General features: G+C 36.8%; 1 protein-coding gene across 2 annotated transcripts; it reads left to right on the top strand.

Annotated features, from left to right (window-relative positions):
* Positions 1–704: 704 nt before the first annotated feature.
* LOC121425695 lies at positions 705–19,556 on the top strand. 2 transcript variants are annotated; one of them, XM_041621860.1, is made up of 10 exons: positions 705–1,720; positions 2,040–2,096; positions 3,249–4,546; positions 5,976–6,056; positions 6,446–6,544; positions 13,041–13,182; positions 13,743–13,866; positions 14,425–14,552; positions 16,734–16,829; positions 17,099–19,556. In XM_041621860.1, exons 1-10 carry the CDS (start codon positions 718–720, stop codon positions 17,194–17,196), a joined length of 3,126 nt encoding a protein of 1,041 aa, XP_041477794.1. In that variant the 5' UTR covers positions 705–717; the 3' UTR covers positions 17,197–19,556. The 2 variants fall into 2 exon arrangements, with proteins under 2 accessions (XP_041477794.1, XP_041477796.1); XM_041621862.1 differs by lacking the exon at positions 2,040–2,096.
* The last annotated feature ends 4,512 nt before the right edge of the window (positions 19,557–24,068 follow it).

Here is a 24,068-nt window from a genome sequence, read left to right as displayed (position 1 = left end):
CAGATTGAAACGACTAGGTTAAAGGTTCAATAATATGATTAATTATTTTCTTTACCCTTTTTATAAGAGATGGTGACATGTCGTCGACCCCATCTCAGTACACATGCAGTAGTAAATCCCATGCAATTGCAAATCTAATTATGGAATCGGACATGAATGATAAATATGATTTATTCATTGTTTTGAAACCGCATCGTCTGTTAATTGAATTTATTTGAGATTTTGTGATGAAATGAAAAAACAATGGTGAAGAAGAACAAAACCACTGCCAATGAAAAAATTGAATGATTGGTTTAAAATAATTTTTTTCGATGACATTTTTATTTTACACGTTTTGTTCATTTTTGCTCTGTCAGTGACTATTCATACCGCTTGAACATTAGCACGCGATGCTCATCATGGATGTGACTCTGACTTGACATTTGATTAAGCAACCAAAATATTCTTGTGCCTGTTTCAGTGCTTCCCCCGCAATTAAAATCTATCAATTAGATATTTGTAATACCAATATTGTATTATATGTGTTATTTCTATAAAAACATTAACAACATATTCCTCCTCTTAATCGGTAAACAAGTATTCTTGTAAAAATATGAAGTTAAAAAATCTTGATTACTGGATATCTCTGCTTTTCCTCAAAATAATTCCCATTGATTCGATTCTATATGGTTTGATTGAATATTTTCCTCTTTTTTGTTATTTCATTGAATAGGTTTGATGCTGGCGTCCATCGTATCAGCAACGGAACACATCGCCAAATTTAGTATGCGAGGTGTAAGCGGGAGAGTAGTATTCACCGAAGATGCAAACACTATGGGAGTCCGAATCGACGTCGATCCCCTTGTCGGTCTCTTGAACGGACAGGACTACCATTGGAACATCCGGACTCTTCCAATGCTCTACGATCGCGAGGACAAGTGCGCCGAAGAGCACATCGGACCCGTTTTTAAAAACCTCACAACTTCCGTCGGGAGTCTGACCAACGTGACAGCTGGGTCATCTTACGTAGACCCCATGCTGAAGTTAGGTGGAAGCAGTAGTATCAGTGGTCGTACCCTCGCCATCGAAGACGCAAATTCCGTCGTTTATTGTGCCTCAATCATTCCCTCAGATGACGTCATAACAGCAGTCGCGCAGTTCGGGACGCCATTTGCAGGAACAGTAACATTTCGTCAACGCGCCGTTGCCGATGCTGTCACCACCGTCTTTGTTGATCTTTACGACGTAACAGAACCCATCGCTGCGCAGGACTACAACTGGCACATCAGCGACAACACTGGAATTACAAATGAAATGACAGTTGAAGAATGGTGTACAGCTACCTCGACAGAAACCTATGCAGATGTGGGTGACCTGACTGCAAGGTTCGGGAGCGTCAATGTCAAAACCGTCCATCTCCGTCAAAGGTACTTTTTCATTGATACCAATATCACCTTGACTGGGGCCGATTCCATCCTTAACAAATCCCTGGTGTTCACCCTTCCCGGGGATGGAGACAACAAGGCAGCATGCTCACCTATTCGCATGGTGAGGTCAAAGACTGTACGAGCAGAGTTCAGCCAGAATAACGTGACTGGATTCATCACCTTCACCCAAGCATCTCTCTGGGAATCCACCACTATCACGGTCGACCTGAACAACCTTAGACAGATGGCTGGTGGATACCACGTCCACAAGTTCCCAGTTCCTATGAGATTTCTTACTTCAGATTTCCCTGGAAGTAAGTCATTGCTTAAATTTACATTTAGATCAGAACTAATGTGGGAGGGTTTATGCTGGCTATGTGTTTCAGCAAGAAATTGATTTACACTTACGGTATTGTGTTATATTCAGTAAAAAATAAAAATAAAAAATGATAACTTATCAAAAAAATATACAGGATACTATTACTCTTCGTCTATTCATGGTTAAAGTTACTATCATTTCAAATAGTGATATTGTAAAACGACTTTTGCATCTAAATCATGATTATTTCCTGTTTGTGTGTATCCCAACACTATAGTATGTGTTCTAACGCTTACTTTATTTCCTCCTGTCAGAGAAGTGTCAGGTTAACGCATCCTTGTACCCTTCTTGCAATGTGTGTACCGGCCCGTGTGAGTATTAGGACCAAGTCTTGCTCAAGCATAGACCCAAGATCCTGCACCTGTACCACAATTTATATTTGCCTCTGTATCAACACCCGGGTGCCAAAGGATTGCATGACAATGGATGGTCCTATCAGCACATGTCACCTCGTCGGTGAAAGTGCTACTTGGTCTAACACCCATTTGGTCTAAACCAATATAGTCTTATACATTATCAAAACATGTCAAGTTTGAATTCCGACTGAGCTCCATGCAGATATAAGATATACGCCCATATGATATCGTATAATACAAACTTAGTTTGACATAGTCAATCGGTAATTCTGAACAGGCAAGCCGTAGACGACCAATAGTTCATTACACGGAATGAGGACATGAACACGAAAAATGAATGAAGGAGTTGATAATGGGACCGAAAAATACCATTATGATAGTCCACATAGCTACTATACCATTGATAGCACATCACATGGGTGGGGGCAGAGTGATTATATGGAGTTTACGAAACAAAGGCGGGAATATCCCTCATCGCTGTTAACAGAACTATAAACGTGTTTGAACATGCACTTCCAGCCATCACTGGCAATGTATAACAAGCACCCTTCAGGGAAACCATCTTTGCATGGTACATACCCTTGGGTTAGTGTAGAGGATTCACAGTGCACCGTGTATCTCTCAAAAAAGGCAAGTGTTTGGTGTTCCATGTAGAGCACCACCACGAACCGTTCACGGGACCAACAATTAATCGGAACAATTCTATTTTATATCAATTCTGCATTACCATTTTAATAGATGATTGCCAATTAGTGAAAATTTGATAAATTTTACTTTCAATTTTGTCAAAACTTCAAATTTGTATCCCCCTCAAAAAAAAAGAAAAGAAAAGACGGTCTTGTATTTCAGGAAAATTACAGAGTGTGATATCTTGCCTTCGAGGTGGAAATTAAATCAATTATGTTTTGTATGAAATACACTGAAAACAAATTGAGATTGTGAATCAGGTTCCAATCTTGACAGAATATATGTAATTTTGTAATATATGTGCAATTTTGTTTGGTACTTTTTCCAACTTTGATAATTTATCCTGTTACCTGATATTCCCCAATATTATTTCAAAATTATTTTTGCTGAAATCTGATTTGTTTTCAAATCACATTGCAGGTGCTGATAATGTGGCTGGCCATTTCAACCCATACAACATCGACACAACAACAGACCCTGACTATCCCAATGGAACCAATGATCAGTACGAAGTAGGTGACATCAGTGGCAAATTTGGTAGCTTGGCTGGTCAGAATGACTTCAGTGGTACATTTGAAGACTGGAACATGCCGCTTTTTGGAAAGAACAGTATCATAGGACGATCCGTCATCATTCACCTCGCCAACTCGGCACGATGGGCTTACGGAATCATCGAGTATCCAACTCCAGTAAGGACAATAACATCGGTGTTCACGTACCCTCTGGTAGGACAGATCACCTTCAGACAAGATGCTGAAGACCCTTACTCGGACACTTCTGTCTTTGTTGACCTAGCTCACAGTGACGGTGAGGATACGACGGTTGAGCATGACTGGCACATCCACGTTGCCAAACTTGGTGATGATCACTTAGACCAGACAGGACGTTGTTCAAGTACCCTTGGTCATTTCAATCCTTTTGATGTCAAACTCACTGAAGAGTACGCCACTGAATGTGGAATCGACGTCACAAGACGATGCGAGGTTGGTGATTTCTCCAAGAAGTACGGCAGGATTACCATACCTGGATCAGTGCGCACCCAGGTTGGGAAATACTTCTTCACTGATGTGCAGCTCCCACTATCTGGTGTCTATTCCGTGGCTGATAGATCGGTTGTTGTCCACGTTAAGGACGGTGCTCCAGAAAGACTAGGATGTGGTGATACTCTTGAGGTCTTCCAGGCAACTGCAACAGCCAGCTCGTGGATCGGTGTTGCCGACTCGGGTACAGGTACCGTCAGGACTCCAGTTATGGGTTCCGTCACATTAACCCAGAACTCTGAGTTCGATTCTGTGACCATTGCCACAGATCTAGATGGTCTCAGCAACGTTGTAGGACCATGGCACATCCACATTCTCCCAGTGCCTTACTCCGATATAAACCCTTGCAGCGCTACAAGCACCCAGGGACATTACAACCCATTTGGAGTTATTGGTTCACCACCTGTAGGAACCTTCGATTACTACGAAAATGGTGACCTAAGTGGCAAATTTGGCTACTGGGATGGCTTATCGGATATCAGCACGACCTATTTAGATTCCACTCTTTCTCTTTTCGGACCTAGGAGTGTTTCTGGAAGATCCGTAATTGTCCATCGGTCGGATGATGGTTCACGGTACAGGTGTTCTTCTCTGCTACCTGTTTTAGGAGACGGAGATTTTAGGATCGAGGCTGAAGTTCAGATCAATACCCCAGATGTCACAGGATCATTCATTCTTGTAAGTAAATTCAACCAAAGCTGTCGAAACATCCACAAATGACAGTATCTGGAAGACTACCCCATTTTCTACAATCCTCCATCCACAACATCGAACATAATTTCTTCTTTTTATAAAATTGTACCTTCCAGGCATAAATCATCTCATCTGGAAGACGTTACAATGATATTCATTTTGATAACCTAAAGGTTTTTCAAGAGCAATTGCAAACTATGTTATTCGAACCGTAATTTATCCGAAATTTCATTTAAAAAATAACTTATTTTGTTGATTTTTTTTCTTTTCATAGACAATATTTGTTCCTTCCAAAAAATGTATACTGTACCTAAACTGCATGCAAAATGTTTCACGCTGTAAAGAAATTTGCTCTTAAAAAAAGAATACCTCGTGTACACTCACCAAAATAAAATGCATGCTATCCCTGTTTCGTTTGGCATAATGTATGTAAACAGCGGCACATCTTAGTTTGCAATCGCATTACACGAAAGAATTAACAATTACACAAGACTTATCCATGGATAAGTATATACACACCATGCTCATAGTGACTTTTGATCTGGACGAGTATTCATGTGAAAGAACGTGTATTTGACACGTTTCGTGCTTCGATATCCTATTTTTGTATTCTGTGAATTATGAATGCGGGGTTCTTACGCCTGTATTGTGTATTTGCCTGAAAACTATGAGGAAAATTCGACTCCATTGCTTACCAAAGAAGTCGTGAAGACTTCTTTTCTTGAATTGTAAAAACCATTCGGAAGATCTTTATTCTACGTTTTCTGACAGTCGTATCATGAACTGTCCAAGACCATCATGATCAACATTATGCCGATTGTACAATAGACATAGGAAATGTATTTTGGAGGTGATAAGACTCCCATATCGTGTGACAAAGAAATCTTAGCAATTGACCGAGATTCTGATTAACAGATTTACAAACAGATATATCGATTTCAACTTTCAATCAACTGTTATCTTCTCTGGCAAGAGTTACAGCTCGGTTTGCCTGCGATTCATTGCAGAACATGGCATATACGCCTGAATTGGATGTTATATCTGTTTTGTAATGATTTGTAACCTACTTGCTCTCAGGCATAATCTGAACCCCGTTGCATAAGAATGCTTTAATGTAAACTTTCCCAACCAACGACAACTTTTCTGCAATTCTTGATTTTGATTGGCTGTTCAAGCATTGTTACCATAGTAGTTACCTTTGGAAGGCTAAGTAACCATTATACAACAAGGTACTGCATCTATGTGAAAATAATATTTGTCTATATTTGAGCTAAGAAATATATCGATATGCATGATTTTTCAATAGCTCAGTGATATTTAAACTAATCGCATTCTTTGTCATCTCCCTCCACTTAAAATCACAGGGTTATGTATTCAAAATATAGGATTTCTTTTCCTTCTTTTTTGTCATCAGGGCCAGACACATTTCAGTAATGATCGTCTCAGCGAAACTACCATTCAAGCCCAATTTTCACCTGTCGACGTTTTGATTAATGTAAGTACATTTCCCCCTATTTTTTTTGTAATAATGCCTTACAGGTTATTATCTAGGCCTAGGATGATTGTTTGAAAGACGGAACTGTGTAACTTTACCTCCATCACTAGCCTTGATGAGGCATTAGCGGCGTTTGAATATGTTAAATGATGTTGAAATATTCACTTCAAACTGAAGCTACATACGTTCCACCAGTGTATAATGCTGAATAGATAGATGTATATATTTGAGCTTTACCACTGTGCTGAGGGGCCACTGCAGACAACTGGCCTGTGGTACAAACCGGGGGTACAAATTTTCTACATGAACTGGATATTATCCGAAACAAACGATAACGCCATCCATCTGTCCAAATGACAGAATTTTTTTAATTTTCTTTCAATTTTTAGGATGTTTACGATTGGACTATCAGAACTGATTCTATCCCTGTGTCTTCTTGCCCCAACGCTAACAGTATCTTCAACCCGAACACAGTGGCAACGGCTGGGGTAAGAGAGAAGGGTGCCCTCCCGATTCTGGCACCGCCGCGTCGCGGCGTCACACCGGCGAAACCGACTCCAGACCGATCAAGCTATTACGTTATTACCAATTATATACCATCCGTTGGTTTGGAGTCGGTTTCGTTAGTGTGATTATAGCATAACATCTCCTATGTCTGCGGTGACTGTTCAAGGTGTGGATGAGTAGTCCCATCCCTCTCCCCTTCTGGGTAAATCATGCACTCCACATACGAGGGCCGATGTTGCACCAACATACTAAATCGTATTGTTTGTTTATTTTGCCCAATCCCGATACCCAATGCAAGTAGAAATAAATGGTACCAAATGTTTGAAAATAATACCCCCTTTTGGATAAGCTTTTGTAGGTCCTTGGATACCAAGAATGATATTGATTTTATGGATGCCTCATACAGAAATTTGTCCAAAGGTGAACAACGCTTAATTTCCACACCTCGGTTACTGAGTACGCTCTAAGAAATGAAAAGGTGTGGATTGGAACTTGTACCGGAATTAGAACCCTCGAGAAAAGGGGTTCCCAAAAAAGGTCTTTACGTGCTCAAGAACCTTGAATGAACCCAGAGAAATTGTTGCAAAATGGCTATTTAAGGTAATTTGGAACCTTTTATAGTGAAAATTTAAATGTTCCAAATACGGGAACAAGTATATACACTCTAACCCATTTTCTTAGAGTGTATACTTACAATATAAATGGAGTGTTTTCCACTAAGACGTTTGTGTCATCTCATTAAACATAATCCCTGCTTAAGTAAAAATGCTCTTTTATCATTCTAGCCATGTCCTTTTAAAGAATATTTTAATTTCCGTGAACGACCACACCACTGAGTTTCCATGACATCTTAGAAATCAAAATAATTCCTTCCTTTCCAACTTCATTTTAATCACATTTGTATTTTTTGTGAGACTTTCTTTTTTTTAATAAGGAACGGAAGCAAACCTTTTCCGGAACCCTCTTTGCCTCTCGCCTTCTTTCTTTGGAAACGTATAAAAAGAAACACATAGGAAAACGAGAAGTGAAATTATGTGAAAATTTGCAGGCTAAAATTTCAATACATACTCGAGGCTTACAAACATACACTTGTATATATTCCCAACCTCTTCTCTAGTTTTTCCATACCCTCTACACTGCATGCATTATAAACGTATTACCTTCCAATAATAACTGCTCGGAATTTCACCTCAATAAATTGTGTGACTTTGAAAAGAATAGAAACGGATCCGCAGGGAATATTTCTCAAGTAAATAGCCGCACTGGGAGAATGGCTATCATATTTTTAATCTAGAAGGGCGCTTTTCTTGCGACAATTTGTAAAGTAGGATTACAACATCTACAACAAATGGTCCAAACAAAAACTCTGTCGGAGGGAATTTTCATCAGGTATTGATCAAATAAGATTATATATTTTTTTCTCCGTCGAACTGGCATTCAAAGCCGTGGCCGCCTGCGGTGACCCCGCTCTTTCATTTAAAATAAAACGAACTGCTACTCTATTTTCTCTAAGTTTACAAGGACAATAATTCATATAGATTCGAATGCTAAATGTGAGCTATAGAATTAGTTGATTTGGTCACTTACAAACTGAGAGCATGTATCTTGTTACCTTTTTACTATTTATTTGAAGGATAATGGTTTGGGAAAAAGAGAAGAAAAGTGATTGTTATTGCAAAAAGCAATTACCCCGAGGTCAAGGATTTGGGTTGGGTGTACATATAGTTCAAGTCTACAGCTTCATTTGAGTGTTACATCGACTAAAAATAATAGCTTTTACAAAAGCAAATTAATAAATCAACCATTAAATAGGTCATTGCCGAACTGTTGTCAGACCGATGTGCGAGGGGAAATAATAATAAAAATAGGCCTATCTTTAGTGATTGGTAAAAGAGCATTTAAAACGAGATATTGATGATAATTCATTTGTTGTCAAGGATGCAACGTTTTTCCATCTTCATGATGATAAAATTCTGTGAAGTATTATCACACGATAAGAACATGATACAATATAATCCAGAGTTTGCCGTTTGTTGCATTTAGTCTAATATCTCGAACCAGGAACAATAATTGTTAGTAGCATATGTGAAGCCTGTATTAGTATTGCGTGCATGCATGTGTCATGGTGTTGTATTATAGAATAAAGAAATTGAAACTGACTTGAATAATCCCCAGGGAGTGGAGGATGTGGCGGGAATGACTAATTGAATCCGATGACCGGGGTATTAATGTATCTGTAGACACGTCTTTCCGATGTATTAAGCGCGATATAAAAGCGGATTATTATTATTAAATGGAGTAAACTTATCATATTGGTTATTACAGGGGCATTGCCAGTATGTATTGAAAGAGGGGAGGGGGGGGGGGGGATGACCCAAAAGTAAGTTTGATATATATATATTTTTTATTATTGCATTTTCCTCACTTTCAAATCGTTGGGGTAGTCGCCCCCCCTGTAGTGTCAACAATGATCGATGACTTGGACCCTTACTCACAAAATGTATACTTAGCCTTAGTCTGTTAAAAAAAAAATTACAAGAGAATGATTTGAATTTAACAAACACTTAAATCGAATGGTAAGATACCTAAAGGAAAAACATGCAGATATGTTAAAGAAATATCTATGCTTCAATTATTTTGTAACATTCTTCTAGGAAATTCTTAAAATTTAATGAAATTTTGAATGTTTGAAATGCACTCATCAGAAACATCCATTTTCTGGTTGTGCATTTTGAATAATACGCAATTCTCCGTAACATGAGGTAAACTGGATTTATGTCAATAGCTTTCCGCATATTATTCTCATTTTTCATGAATGTTCGCATTCTTTTGGGTAAAACCATTGTTATGACGAGTGTCTTGTTTACCCATAGACCAACAACCATGACAATAGGAGAAGAATTCGAAAACATTATTTGCCCTCGTGACTGCATTTCAATTCTCATTTTCAAAAGAGACATGAAACGAGTTTTTATTTCAAGGTTATTTACTCTTCGGACAAAATAAAATGAATTCCATTAATATGTAAATATGGTGAGCAAAAAATAATGATGTATATATGCCCGAAGGACACGTTGTCATCAAAATAAAATTCAATGTTTATGCCCATGACTTTGTGCACATGCATGACGTTGCATTTTGATACATTTTCCCTTAATTTTATAAGTCATCATCATTGAATGATCAATGCATGACAAATACCACCAAGAAGATAATACTATTATACCCTACTTATAATTTCTGAATTGGAGGATGTAAGGTAAAAATTCTTAAGTCCCAAAGCTATCATAGTTTGGTTGCTTAATGACTGACCAGCTTCAAACAAGAGAACTCCATTCAAAAGATTTAATTTTAAGCATGGTCGTATGTAACAGTTGGGGGCAGAGGGGTATTTCCCCTAGAAAATTTTGAAAACACATTTTCTTACAATTCACCACCGTGAGGTGTGCACAAAATCGCTCGATTTCACTTCAGAAAATGCAAATCCCCCCCCCCCCCCATGACAAGCTTGGTCACGTTGTCCCCTCGCATTCGGGTATAGATCTGCGTACGGCATGACTTTCAGTGTCAACGAACTTTTGAAGTTGCAATTACATAAAGCGCTGCCATCTCTCCGATAGAACTAACATAGAAAATGGGGTGATTTAAGAATTATGTGGTCTTTCCGATTGTATCAAATATGCATTGATAAACACTAAGAAAGGACAAACGGATACTCGGATTAATGCAAAATGTTTCTGGACCAGATTCTGATGGTGAACACTCTCAGTTTAATCAGATCGAATGTTAAATCTGAAAATTGTATACACCAGTAAAAATGTTAGAAACAGCGGGATTTGAATCTGTATTATGATGCTTGCAGAGTAGCACTCTATACCACGAGAAACCAATTCGATGGGCCAACACCGTTTGTCATATACCATTTATACGCATTACCTTGTTGTTTACTTCAAAACAAGCATTGTTTTCTAAGCAATCGTCTAAAACCAACCAACATGCCCAATCAATTTGTCGATACTTTGCCACTAAAATGAAGAAAAAGCCAGGGGTATACATATTTAACAATTAATGGTGATATACTTGATGTAAGTTGATGCCATTTTAACGGCTATGTCTCTTTACACCTAATCAAACCAACCGACATAACAATCAGGCTTTTTTAAATTCATATTTTGCTAAAATAAAATAAGAACAAAAGTACGGCATTTTGGGCAATACGCTTATATACTGGTGAAATGGTCACTAATATAATGCCTTCTTAGGTGTTAAGAGTCATATAAAACCAACTAACTTATTTGTGGATATTTTGTCAATTTAAGGGGGGTGGAACCTGGGGTACTTTTGACAATTACCGGCGTTGATTATTATTAGATGCCATGGTCACGGATATTGTATCTGCCTTGAGAAATGATTCGGCGATCGCTGCTGTCTATATACATGATATATATGCATATATCGCTCTTTGCTTCTCAGCGTCTTTCTACAGCCATTGGAGTGTAGAATCAAACATAAGGACCCGCTGCTATTATGACGTGCCTCTGGAGTCTACTTAGTGTTGTTTGTAATGTCAATAGTTTGTGTTTTGAGACGAAAGCTGGTAGAATCCAGTCGTATAATACCAGTCCTCACCCCTTCCTTTGCCCCAAACATTTCCCCCCAACTATTGTTTGCTTCATCCTTTTCGAGGACCGAGATTATGAGAAAATATACGTATTCTGATTCCGATGGATATCCTAAACGTCTTATTCGGATCCTGCCTGGAATAGATTTTATTTCTTTAAAGAAAATGAAAACACCGCATCCGTTCCCAGTTTGACATTGAAAACGAAGGACGAAAAAGGACGAAAGGAATAAAAATATATTTTTAGTTATACGCCTTCGTTTCTTGTAGATTGTATTACCTGTTGAAAAGTTACTAAATCAAATATTGTGAAATCACGAAGAAGAATGTTTTTCCTCTTCAGAGTTCAAAGTCTGTGTTTGTGAAATCCCTTATTACAATTGCTTTTAAATAGACCAATCAAGTGGGATGTGTATTCGATTGGGATGTATTGGGAGATCAATGGTTTTCAACTAATAAAGCATATCAATACACCAAACATGATAGTGACTTTCTGTTAAAAAATTGTTTTTTAAGCACATTGTGAAAAAAATCTTAATATGAGCTACGAAATCAAAGCAAAGCGATTTTTTAAGTATTTCAGATGAAGAGGAAAACTATAGTTTATTATCATTACAAATAACAAAAAAGAAAGCCGTGAAAAAAAATAATGGATGGATAAAACGGATTTGCATAATGCTTTTCGTGTATAGGACTTTCATCTATTCAGGAATTAGGAACAGTCACCATTAAAAAAAGCTATTAGATTAGGCTTTAAAAGGGAAATCAAGAAGCAAATATACCTTTCTTCCCTCGATATATATGCTTATTTGTTCAACGCCAGATTGCGCTAGACAATGAGTAAATATAATGATAGAAATAATGCAATCAGAATGAGTGATAAAGGTGTAAGGTCTCATTCTATCATGTGAATGAAATTTAACATTTTAATGTCATAGAAAGGCTTTTGTACTTTGAATTTGTTTTCCAGGGACAAGTCAAGATCAGGGTAGTTAGGGTCGTGACTTTTGTATGATAAGATGTGTCTTCATTGATATGCACGGAAACACGAGGTAAAGGTCAAACCCCCACCCATGAAAAAATAGCCACTTGATAAGATTCATTGCACATTCTGTTACACAAAATGGAAAAGGAGCCCCCAAACAGAATATTTCATTTTCTTCCTACGAATTGGATGAAGGAGCTATTCATATCGTCTAAAAATCAACTGTTACAACGTATATAAACTGAGTGTAGTATGGCAATGTGATATCGCCTTAAATGCAACTTAAACATCGCAGAGACACCACAGTCTTGTTCAAGTTGATTTTTACATCGTCCGATTTAAACACAAATTTGCAAAAGGCAAAACAAAATTGGGCAAACAAAGTTTTTCTTCTGCTTGTGCATCCATATGGAATAATTAAACTGTTTGCTTAAGAAATGCCAAGTCAGAATCATCATTTATTCTTTTATTTTAGTGTTATAGTAGCCTGATGGAGCCACCCGAGTAAAAAGGACTTATATAAATGTAAATAGAATAAATAAACAAATGAAAACACAAATCAACATTTACCCCATGCCTCTTATAATTAGTTCCAAGTAAGCATTCTTCCTACATTCAATTTTCGTCATTTATTATTGGATTTTTGAATAAATCGCAATCTGTAACACATACCAAAACTTGTTTTGACTGACGACGAAAGGAGCCCAATGACGTTAAACGTTTCAACCAGTGTTTATGCAGCATAGATATCATGATTGATATCTTGCTAATAGTTTTCAAATCGGCATTTTGTTGACTTGTACTTTAGTCATTTCTATTTGCAGGAGAGTAAGAAGCATTGTTTGTTTTTACACTTCAACATTCCCTGCAGGATTATTCGAGTCAGTGTAGCATTGCGTCGCAGCTTCGATGTCAGGTCGGCGATTTGACTGGGAAGAATGGAAACTACAGCTCTTACCACGGGAGGGCGCTGTTGACAGATACAAATCTGCCACTTACAGGAACGTCTGGTGGTAAGTTGTTAAAAACTTTATCCAATATGTGTTGTCCTTGTACTTCACCTTCCTCACTTCCATGTCGTACTATTTTCTTCCTCCTGTCGCGTCCCCTTACCTCTCGCCTTTTTTTCTTCTCCCCTTCCTTCATTCCTTCCATACCAATTCAACCCCCCTTTTCTGCTGCCCGGATCCTCCCTTTTCGCCCCTTCCACCATTCTCTCCCATATTCCCCTCCTGAATACCACTCCCTCTTAACTCAGACCCCCCTCCTCCATTGTCATTTATTTCAATTAAAAGCTGTCTACAACGATTAGTTTTGATAAAAGCGGTAATGATTAGTTTTATAACATGAATTTATTTCTTCGGAATCACAGCTCTTTCTTTCCATTCGGTCTCACTCTGTTGCATAAGTTTCTTGTTACTTTACATGGTTATGTTTTTGTTCATTTTACGCTGATGATGCGTGCAGAATATTCATTTTAAAAATATATTTCGTTTTCTGGATGTTATCGAGCAAAAATCAACTGCTTGAATTTGATTTTATTTCTTCATTTTTGATTTTTACTCCTTTACAGTAATTGGTTTGCCGCTTTACTTGGAGTCAAGTGAAGGTAACATCGTATGTGGTACAATCCAGCCCCTCCCATCAACAGGATTAGAAACATCACTCACCTTCCCGCAGATGATTGACTTTGATGTGTAAGTTAAGATTGGCCGAATGAATGAAAGAATAAGTAAATGCATAAAGAAAAGATTAAGTAAATACATGAATAAAGAAATCGATAAATAAAAAGAAAAACAAAAGAATAAATAAAATTTAATAAATTGGCGTGTTTTATTTTGCTCTGCGGTCGAGATAAAAAAACAATGACATAAAAAAAATCAACATGAATAAGTGATATTAAAAAGAAAAATCACTTTAAAAAAAAGAGTATTTTTCATGTTGGTTCTATAAGTGCTTTGATTTCCAGTTTTATCTGAAGAAATTACTTATCAAAATGTGTGAGTGCAGATGGTATAGATAAGGAATGAGTGTCTTGTTTCATACAAATTACTATTATGGTAACTTTGCCATCTTATGGCAACTTCGTGGAATCCTTTTAATATTTTGATAGGTTAATTGAGCATTGATACCATGGTAATTATTAATTGGTTGACAAAGTTACCGTGAAAATAGTACCTTTTTATGCAACAGAATCTCTCCCTTTTTTACTTTTCACTGAATTAATTTTTTTTTTGTTTCTCTTCTATTTTCAGATACTCCTTCAAACTTGCGATGGCCAATATTCTAACTGATGTTGAATCGTGGCAGATCGTTGCCCCACACTATCCTGTGAATAGTGAAGACCGTGAACGATGTATGGATCTACAACTTTGGATTATTGGTAGGTTTTCATTTTCTTTCGTTTACTTTCTGTTTTAGGGGGCGGGGGGCGCGTTTCCGTTTTACACCCTGGCGAAGGCATTTTCCGGAAAAGTAGCCAAAAAGCGACTAGTGAAGAGTCTACGTCTACGTTTGTTTACATTATCAGCTGGGCGCGCGATCCAAAGTCCGCACCGAAGTTGCATATGCAGCTGAGATTATACTTTCCAGGTTCAATACGAATGTTTGCCTTGATCATTTGCCTTGCCGAGTTGCTGATGTCTGTCTTTCTCTCTATCTGTCTATATATCTATCTCTCAAATTCTATCTCTATCTATCTATGTAACTGCAGTATCTATCTATCTATCTAATAATCTTCTCTGTCTCTCTCATTCTTTATCTAACATCTATCTATCTCAAATTCTCTATCTCTATCTATCCATCCATCTGTCTGTCTTTCTCTATTTCTCTCTCTCTACCTACCTATGTAACTACATGTTAATTTGTCGCTCTTCTCTCTCATTCTTGATCTATCTGACATCTATCTATCTCTCAAATTCTCTATCTATCTCTCTATCCATCTATCTATCCATCTGTCTGTCTTTCTCTATTTCTCTCTATCTATTTTTTAACTAGAGTATCTATCTATCTGTTAATTTGTTAATAATCTTCTCTGTCTCTCTCATTCTTTAATTATCTATTTAATATCTCTATCTATCTATCCATCTGTCTGTCTTTCTCTTATTCTCTCTATCTATCTATTTATCTATCTATTTTTAAACTTATCTTTCTGTTAATTTGTTAATATTCTTTGTCTCTCTCCCTCTTTATCTATCTAACATCTATCTATCTCTTAGTCATCTATCTATCTCTATCTATCCATCTGTCTGTCTTTCTCTATTTCTCTCTATCTATATATCTATCTATCTATCTGTTAATTTGTCTATCTTCTCTGTCTCTCTCATTCTTTATCTTTCTATCTATCTAACATCTATCTATCTGTCTCTCAAATTCTCTATCTCTCTCTCTCTCTTTCTCTCTCTCCCCCTCTCCCTCTATATATCGACCTCTCTCCATCTCTCCCCCTCTCTCTATTTATTTATCTATCCATCCATCTCTCCCTCTTTCTTTCTCTTTCTATCTATCTATCCACCTCTCTCTCTCTCTCTTTCTATCTATCTATCTATCTGCCTGTCTGTCTATCTTGTCTTTATCTATTTATCAGTCTTCTATATCTATCTTTCGGCAGCTTCTAAGTGTATCAATCCATCAAACTTCAGTTTGTCTTTCCATTATAAGTATCTGTTTATTTTGATTTTGTCCGTCATTCTATTCATTTAGTTAATAATTTATTTTTAGAAAAAAAAACTATCATAAACAACGCGACTGCAAAAGCATGTTCGGATTTCACTCCTGACTGCCGCTCTCTCTGTACATGAAGTGCCGAGGAACTCTGTGCTCTGATCAGTAACTGTGCAAATTGCATGCGGTGGTGATTTTTTTATAGAGATCAGTGTGGTGGACTCGCCTGTGTCGCACGCTGCATGCAACCAGCGACGTGTGTAGACTCTTCACTAGTCGCTTTTTGGCTACTTTTCCGGAAAATGCCTTCGCCAGGGTGTAAAACGGAAACGCGCGGGCGGGGGGGGGGGGGGTAATTATGGCCTTCCGTGTTAGATGGATGGGTAATAATCCTTAAAATGATAACTTCTTTTGGTACATACAAAGGAATTTCTTTGAATCTTAATTTGCTTCTTGAACTTCTCGAGCTGTGCACCTGTTGATGTGATCTGGAAAGAAAAGATGATTCATTATTTTGTAAAAGGTCAATAATGATAGGCGATATGTGATGACAGGGATGATGACACAGATTGTAGTGGTTGTATTTGTCATACTTGTACTGATGATGACGATGATCCTGCTGTTGACGATGATGACAATGAAGGTCGTCATCATCTTCGTCTTCATAATTTTCGTCATCATCATTATTCTGATAGACTGATGGCGGTTAATTTTAATACCACTGAGTTTGATTGCAAAAGTATTATTTTCCAAAATCATTTGCCAGAAAAGAAAACGTCAAATTTACCCTAAAATTGGTTTTGCTCCCTATACCATTTCCACTCAGCAATCCACAACCAAGACTTTTATTTGAATTTGTACTAACCTACTGTTGATGCTCGGACTTGCTTGATAATTACAGGTGAAAATGCTGCAGCCGCCAATACTGAACTCCAACGTAAAGCAGCTGATGATGAGCTTGGAATCTACTCAACAACTGATAGATGTAGAGGTGATGGTAAGTGCACAATGGTTATTTGAAATAATGGTGTCTTGTAAAATCAAAGATGATTCCCAAAATATTAGCCTAATCTGGTTTAATAATTGAAACTCCCAGCTCATTTAATTAAAAAAATATATTAATCAAGTAAATTATCAAATGAATCACCATTCAAACAATCAATCAATCAACTGAGCAAGAAAGCAATTATTCAATCATTCATTCAATCAATGGAGAACTCAACGAATCAACTGACTGACCGACTTTTATTTTTGTCATCTTTTCAGGTACCGGTGCTGCTGGTCAAATATTACCCATCCCAGCTCTTATTATGGTGTTTGTTGCCGTCATCACATCTCTATGGCAACATGTTCTGACGTCATAACTCTAAAAACTCATTAGAATTCGAGATAATTTCCACCTAAAGTTTTTCCTTGGATTTTTTCATTCAAAAGATGAAGAGGAACGACTTAATCAAAGAAGACACATAATTCACAACTGTTTTCTATACAATGTTATCATGTTAAGTAATCATGTCAAAATAAGAGGACAATTCTTCACAGTATGTGACGAACTGTTTTCTTTCCTGTAATTTTGTGTTGTAAAGTGACGGTTCCTTTCATCATTTCCTATTTAAAATATAATGTAACACACCGATTAACAGTTGTTGTAATTGTCCACTTAATGTGATTAATGGTTTTTAATCTTTATTTTCCCCTCTAATCATTGCAACAATATGTAAATTTAGGTTTAATTTTTGTGTCACTACGATTTTTGTGTTAGTATATTTTTGATATGAAATATCAAAGAATGTATTAATTTGTTATTGATATATATCTCAAAATGCACCACATGTGGTATATAAAATGAACCAATAATTGAGATGGTATCCCAGGCCCTGTGACATTAAGGTTCGCGATCAATTTCCAATAAATTTGAAACGAATAATCTGATTGGTTACTGGTCAGTATCTGCATGCCAAACTGATCTTGATTGGTCAATATCAGTTTTGAGATAAATTGCAGCTTTGTGTTATGGAGCTTGGGGCATAATAACACAATACTTAGCGATTGATCTTACATTTGATTTATGTTTGATTCCAAATACTGATCAACAAATTCAATCATGAAACGTCATAAATCGCTAAGCTTCGTCGTTACGGAACCCGGTGATTTTCGCATGATTTACAGTAAGTATGAGTAAAAAATGTGAGATTACTGAGTTTTATTTGATTATTTTGTTCAATGAAGTGGGTTCCTATAATTTTATAGGATACGGAGAACAATGCTTAGAATTTATTTGCTGCTTGACAGCGTGATCTTGTGCCCAGGCGTTTTAGGTCATCAGAATATTTGGTGTCCATGTAATGTGGTCATTTCTGTTTGAATTTTCAAATTTCATGAATTAAGCATTATATGAGCTGCAGGAGCAGATACAAGAAAATCAAACAAGTGGGGAAAAATCTCAGAATTCCTGACAACAAAAACAAACAGAAAAAAAGAAAGAGGAGCCTGAGGGTTATAAAAAGATGGGTTTTTGAAAATGGGGAGAAGGGTTGATAAAAAAATAGCAGAGGGAAGAAGCCAGTTCCCTCCTCTTTATTCAAAACTGATTTTATAATTTGAAGGTATATTGATGAAATTGTTCTGAAATGCAACCCTCCCTGCAAGAACTGGGGAAAGAGAGATGGGAGATATGTGGGACTTTGCTGGAAGAGAATGGCAAAGCCGATAAATCTTTTCAAAATAAGTATTCATTTGTTTTGTACTATATTCACATTTCTACAGAGATTCTATATGTTGCTGTTTATTTTAAAGATACTATAATTATTCACGAGCAATTTGTATGCATGTTTATGGTTGTGTGTTTGTGTGTGCCATATCATAATGAGTGCGTGACGTATGTGTGTCGTTGAGGTCGTATGTGTTTGTGATACTAATGGTAATTGAAATGATATGAATTACAAAGTATAATTTTTTTTGTCATTGAATATGTCGTAATGAAGAAAATACAATTTCTTTGTGTTGAATGTTTCCTTCTAATGAATAAAAAAAATATCGAAAACTAATGATATACAGGTAAAATATATGATTATAAGATGCGCAATATAGATATAAAAACAAATACTAAAGGAAGAAATTGTCTTATTGTTCGTTTTTTCATGTAATAATTGAGATCAAATTATGTTGTCTATTGAAACTATCGATTGTATTTCTTTCCAGAAAAAGAAGCATTCTTAAGTCAGACTTTTTGTTTAGTCAATATGAGTCAAGTTACTAGTAACCATTAGTGATGTAACCATTTTTCACCAATAAGTACATCTACATGTATGTGTTTATGTTTACACGGTGCGTAATATGTTTAACCCTTTAACACATAATGTATGTTAGTAATTAATATTAAGTAAGTGTGTTTTCTTGTTATACAAGGTCTCGCAAAATCGTCCATGCGTAGTGCTTTACATCAAAAATGATTTCATCAAATAGTTGTTAAAAATATCAAACCATTTGTCAGTTATTATGACACTTTTTATACAAAAAAAAAACACGAACTGAGTTTCTCCATCATGCTTTTGGACATTTAAAAAGAATAAGAGTGAATTGGAATATATGAACTCGAGCACGATAGGTCATGGATAGAACTATAGATAATTGAATATTACACGTTTTGTATCTCAAGCCATTCGGAATTATATGTTCACTTTGATTGGAAATGGGTAGCACATTAAACACTTTTTGATAATTATCTTGATTAAAGATTGTTTGACTATGTCGTAATTATTATGCATGTTAAAAGTATGTATTTCAAGATGAGTAAGAGAAAATAATTCCTTAACTGAAGCGTTCGATAATTTGGACGACCGGTCGATATCGTGGTTATGTGATCCCACTCATGAATGCGACAATGACGAGACGCTAGGATTGAAAAACTAACAGCAGGGGCGGCGGAACCGAGGGTCATGGGAGTACTTGCCTTCCCCACCAAAAAAAAAATCCTCTTAGGGAAAAATACCCTTTTTCAGAATGGAAAGTGCCCTTTTTCAAAATGAAAAGTGTATTTTTGTCTCACCTGCTTAGCAGAGTGAGACTATATACAGGCGCCGCTTTTCCGACGGCGGCGTCAACATCAAATCTTAACCAGAGGTTAAGTTTTTGAAATGACATCATAACTTAGAAAGTATATGGACCTAGTTCATGAAACATGGTCATAAGGTTAATCAAGTATTACTGAACATCCTATTAGAGTTTCATGTCACATGTCCAAGGTCAAAGGTCATTTAGGGTCAATGAACTTAGACCATGTTGGAGGAATCAACATCAAAATCTTAACCTGAGGTTAAGTTTTTGAAATGACATCATAACTTAGAAAGTATATGGAGCTAGTTCATGAAACATGGTCATAAGGTTAATCAAGTATTACTAAACATCCTATTAGAGTTTCATGTCACATGTCCGAGGCCAAAGGTCATTTAGGGTCAATGAACTTAGACCATGTTGGAGGAATCAACATCAAAATCTTAACCTGAGGTTAAGTTTTTGAAATGTCATCATAACTTAGAAAATATATGGACCTAGTTCATGAAACTTGGACATAAGGTTAATCAAGTATCACTGAACATTCTGCATGAGTTTTATGTCACATGACCAAGGTCAAAGGTGATTTAGGGTCAATGAACTTTGGCCGAATTGGGGGTATCTGTTGAATTCCCATCATAACTTTGAAAGTTTATGGATCTGATTCATGAAACTTGGACATAATAGTAATCAAGCATCACTGAACATTTTGTGCAAGTTTCAGGTTTCATGATTAAGGTCAAAGGTCATTTGGGGTCAATGAACTTTGGCCGAATTGGGGGTATCTGTTGAATTACCATCATAACTTTGAAAGTTTATTGGTCTAGTTCGTTAAACTTGGACATTAGATTAATCAAGTATCACTGAACATCCTGTGCGCATTTCAGGTCACAAGATCAAGGTCACAGGCTATGTAAGGTCAATGAACTTTGGCCGAATAGGGTGTATATGTTGAATTACCATCATAACTTTAAAAGTTTATGGATCTGATTCATGAAACTTGGACATAAGAGTAATCAAATATCACTGAACATCCTGTGCGAGTTTCAGGTCACAAGATCAAGGTCACAGGCTATGTAAGGTCAATGAACTTTGGCCATGTTGGGGTTTTTGTCTCACCTGCGAAGCAAAGTGAGACTATAGGCGCCGCTTTTCCGACGGCGGCGGCGACGGCGGCGGCGGCGGCGGCGTCAACATCAAATCTTAACCTGAGGTTAAGTTTTTGAAATGACATCATAACTTAGAAAGTATATGGACCTATTTAATAAAACTTGGCCATAAGGTTAATCAAGTATTACTGAACATCCTAATAGAGTTTCATGTCACATGACCAAGGTCAAAGGTCATTTAGGGTCAATGAACTTAGACCATGTTGGAGGAATCAACATCGAAATCTTAACCTGAGGTTAAGTTTTTGAAATGTCATCATAACTTAGAAAATATATGGACCTAGTTCATGAAACTTGGACATAAGGTTAATCAAGTATCAATGAACATCCTGCATGAGATTCACGTCACATGACCAAGGTCAAAGGTCATTTAGGGTCAATGAACTTTGGACGAATTGGGGATATCTGTTGAATTCCCATCATAACTTTGAAAGTTTATGGATCTGATTCATGAAACTTGGACATAATAGTGATCAAGCATCACTGAACATTTTGTGCAAGTTTCAGGTCACATGATCAAGGTCAAAGGTCATTTAGGGTCAATGAACTTTGGCCGAATTGGGGATATCTGTTGAATTCCCATCATAACTTTGAAAGTTTATGGATCTGATTCATGAAACTTGGACATAATAGTAATCAAGCATCACTGAACATTTTGTGCAAGTTTCAGGTCTCATGATTAAGGTCAAAGGTCATTTAGGGTCAATGAACTTTGGCCGAATCGGGGGTATCTGTTGAATTACCATCATAACTTTGAAAGTTTATTGGTCTAGTTCGTTAAACTTGGACATTAGAGTAACCAAGTATCACTGAACATCCTGTGCGTGTTTCAGGTCACATGTCCAAGGTCAAAGGTCAATGAACTTTAGCCGAATTGGGTGTATCTGTTGAATTACCATCATAACTTTGAAAGTTTATGGATCTGATTCATGAAACTTGTACATAAGAGTAATCAAGTATCACTGAACATCCTGTTCCAGTTTCAGGTCACATGATCAAGGTCAAAGGTCATGTAAGGTCAATGAACTTTGGCCATGTTGGGGTTTTTTGTTGAATAACCATCATATCTCTGTAAGTTTATTGGTCTAGTTCATAAAAAGAGGACATAAGAGTAACCATGTATCACTGAACATCTTGTGCGAGTTAGAGTAGTATGCAAAGTCAGCACTGCTGCTATATTGAACCGCGTGATGCAGGTGAGACGGCCAGAGGCATTCCACTTGTTTGTTGAATAACCTTCATATCTCTGTAAGTTTATTGGTCTAGTTCATAAAAAGTGGACATAAGAGTAACCATGTATCACTGAACATCTTGTGCGAGTTAGAGTAGTTTTCAAAGTCAGCACTGCTGCTATATTGAACTGCGTGATGCAGGTGAGACGGCCAGAGGCATTCCACTTGTTTCAAAATGAAATACCCTTTTTGAAGTAAAAAAAAAAAAACACAAACCACATTTCAGGTTAGAAAATTACAAGATTTTAGGCTCGCGCTCATATCAATTATTGTTTAGTAAGGTACTCATTCTGTCCTTGATTACAAATATACTTAGAATTTCCAGTATTCAGGTTGGATTATCATAAACTTTCGGCTAGCGTTTTTGCACTCACATCAATGTTTAATTAGGTACTCATTTTGTTCTTGGTTACAGAAAGTGCTTAGAATGTACAGTTTTCAGATTGGAAAATAACAAATTTTCAGCTCGCACTTCGCTCTCGCATTTTTCGATTGGAGAAATATGTATCCTATTAATCAGTCACTAAATGCAGTCCTTATCGGGTGGGTGTTTCATAAAGCTGCTCGTAAAGTTACGCACAACTTTACGAACGACTGGAACATGTCCTTATGTCCTAAATGAATGACATAGGGATGTATCATCTAGCACAAGAAGGGGTCGCCAGTCGTGTGTAAAGTCATTCGTATCTTACGAGCTTTATGAAACACACACCAGGTCCCTTTTCTGGTCAGGGTATTAAAAAAATTAGCTCGCGTCAATTCTTTTGTTGATACACAACTTTTTCATGATAACAAAAACTGCTTGGAATGTTGAATTTTCTTTCATGAAATGAGTGATGAGACGTACATGCAGACAGATATTAGAAAAGAATACAATAAAAGAGAAGGGAGTGTGAGGAATCAGGAATACGAACAGAGAGAGGGAGAGGCCACAGATAAGATAAGACAAAAATATATCAGGGCGGGTAAACAAAGACAGAATGAGACACATAAGAGAAGAACAGAAATCAGGAGGGGTGATGAGATAGACATCCCAACAGAGATAAACAGAAGAGAAGACAAGGAAATGGAACGAAGAGAGAGCCACCAAAACAGACTGAAGTAGAAAGACAAGAAAGATTAAATAGAAGGCAAAATAAAAAAAAAACAGGAGAGGGCGATTAGATAGACATACATAGAGAGAGGGGAGGGGGAGATAATATGCGGGGATCGTGTGTTCCGACAAAACTGAAGAAAAAAAGACAAATCAACAATACCATAACCTCATTTTATGCATGATTTCAAGCAAATAAAGTTTTGAAATCCCAATGCATGCTGCAAATCAACATACTTAGACAGACAGACAGACAGACAGACAGACAGACAGACAGACAGATAGATAGATAGATACATACATACATAGATAGATAGATAGGATATATATAGATAGGATAGATAGACGGATGGTTGGGTGGAAGAATAGATGATAGATAGATAGATAGAGAGAGAGATAGATAAAATCGAAGCAAAACTGATTAATTGAGAGTGTAAATGACAATTATTAAATTTCATTTAAAGCCAAAACTGCATTGAAAAAGGAGGCTAATAAGCATTTCAAAGTGTTCAGGAATTAACACATTTTATTCATATAATTTAAACAATCATCGCGAATACAATTTACATAATGCATACAACACGAATACAACTTGGAAGCAAGGAAAAGCTCCTTGTGTTGGAAGCAACTGAAACTGCTTTTTGTGAAAGCTGTCGGCGGAAATTATTAAGATGTCTGCTCAATCGGTT

Source organism: Lytechinus variegatus, chromosome 12 (genome assembly GCF_018143015.1).
Source record: "Lytechinus variegatus isolate NC3 chromosome 12, Lvar_3.0, whole genome shotgun sequence".
NCBI lineage: Eukaryota > Metazoa > Echinodermata > Echinoidea > Temnopleuroida > Toxopneustidae > Lytechinus > Lytechinus variegatus.
Note: the sequence above shows the minus strand (reverse complement) of the source record. Positions and strands in the feature narration are given on the sequence as shown.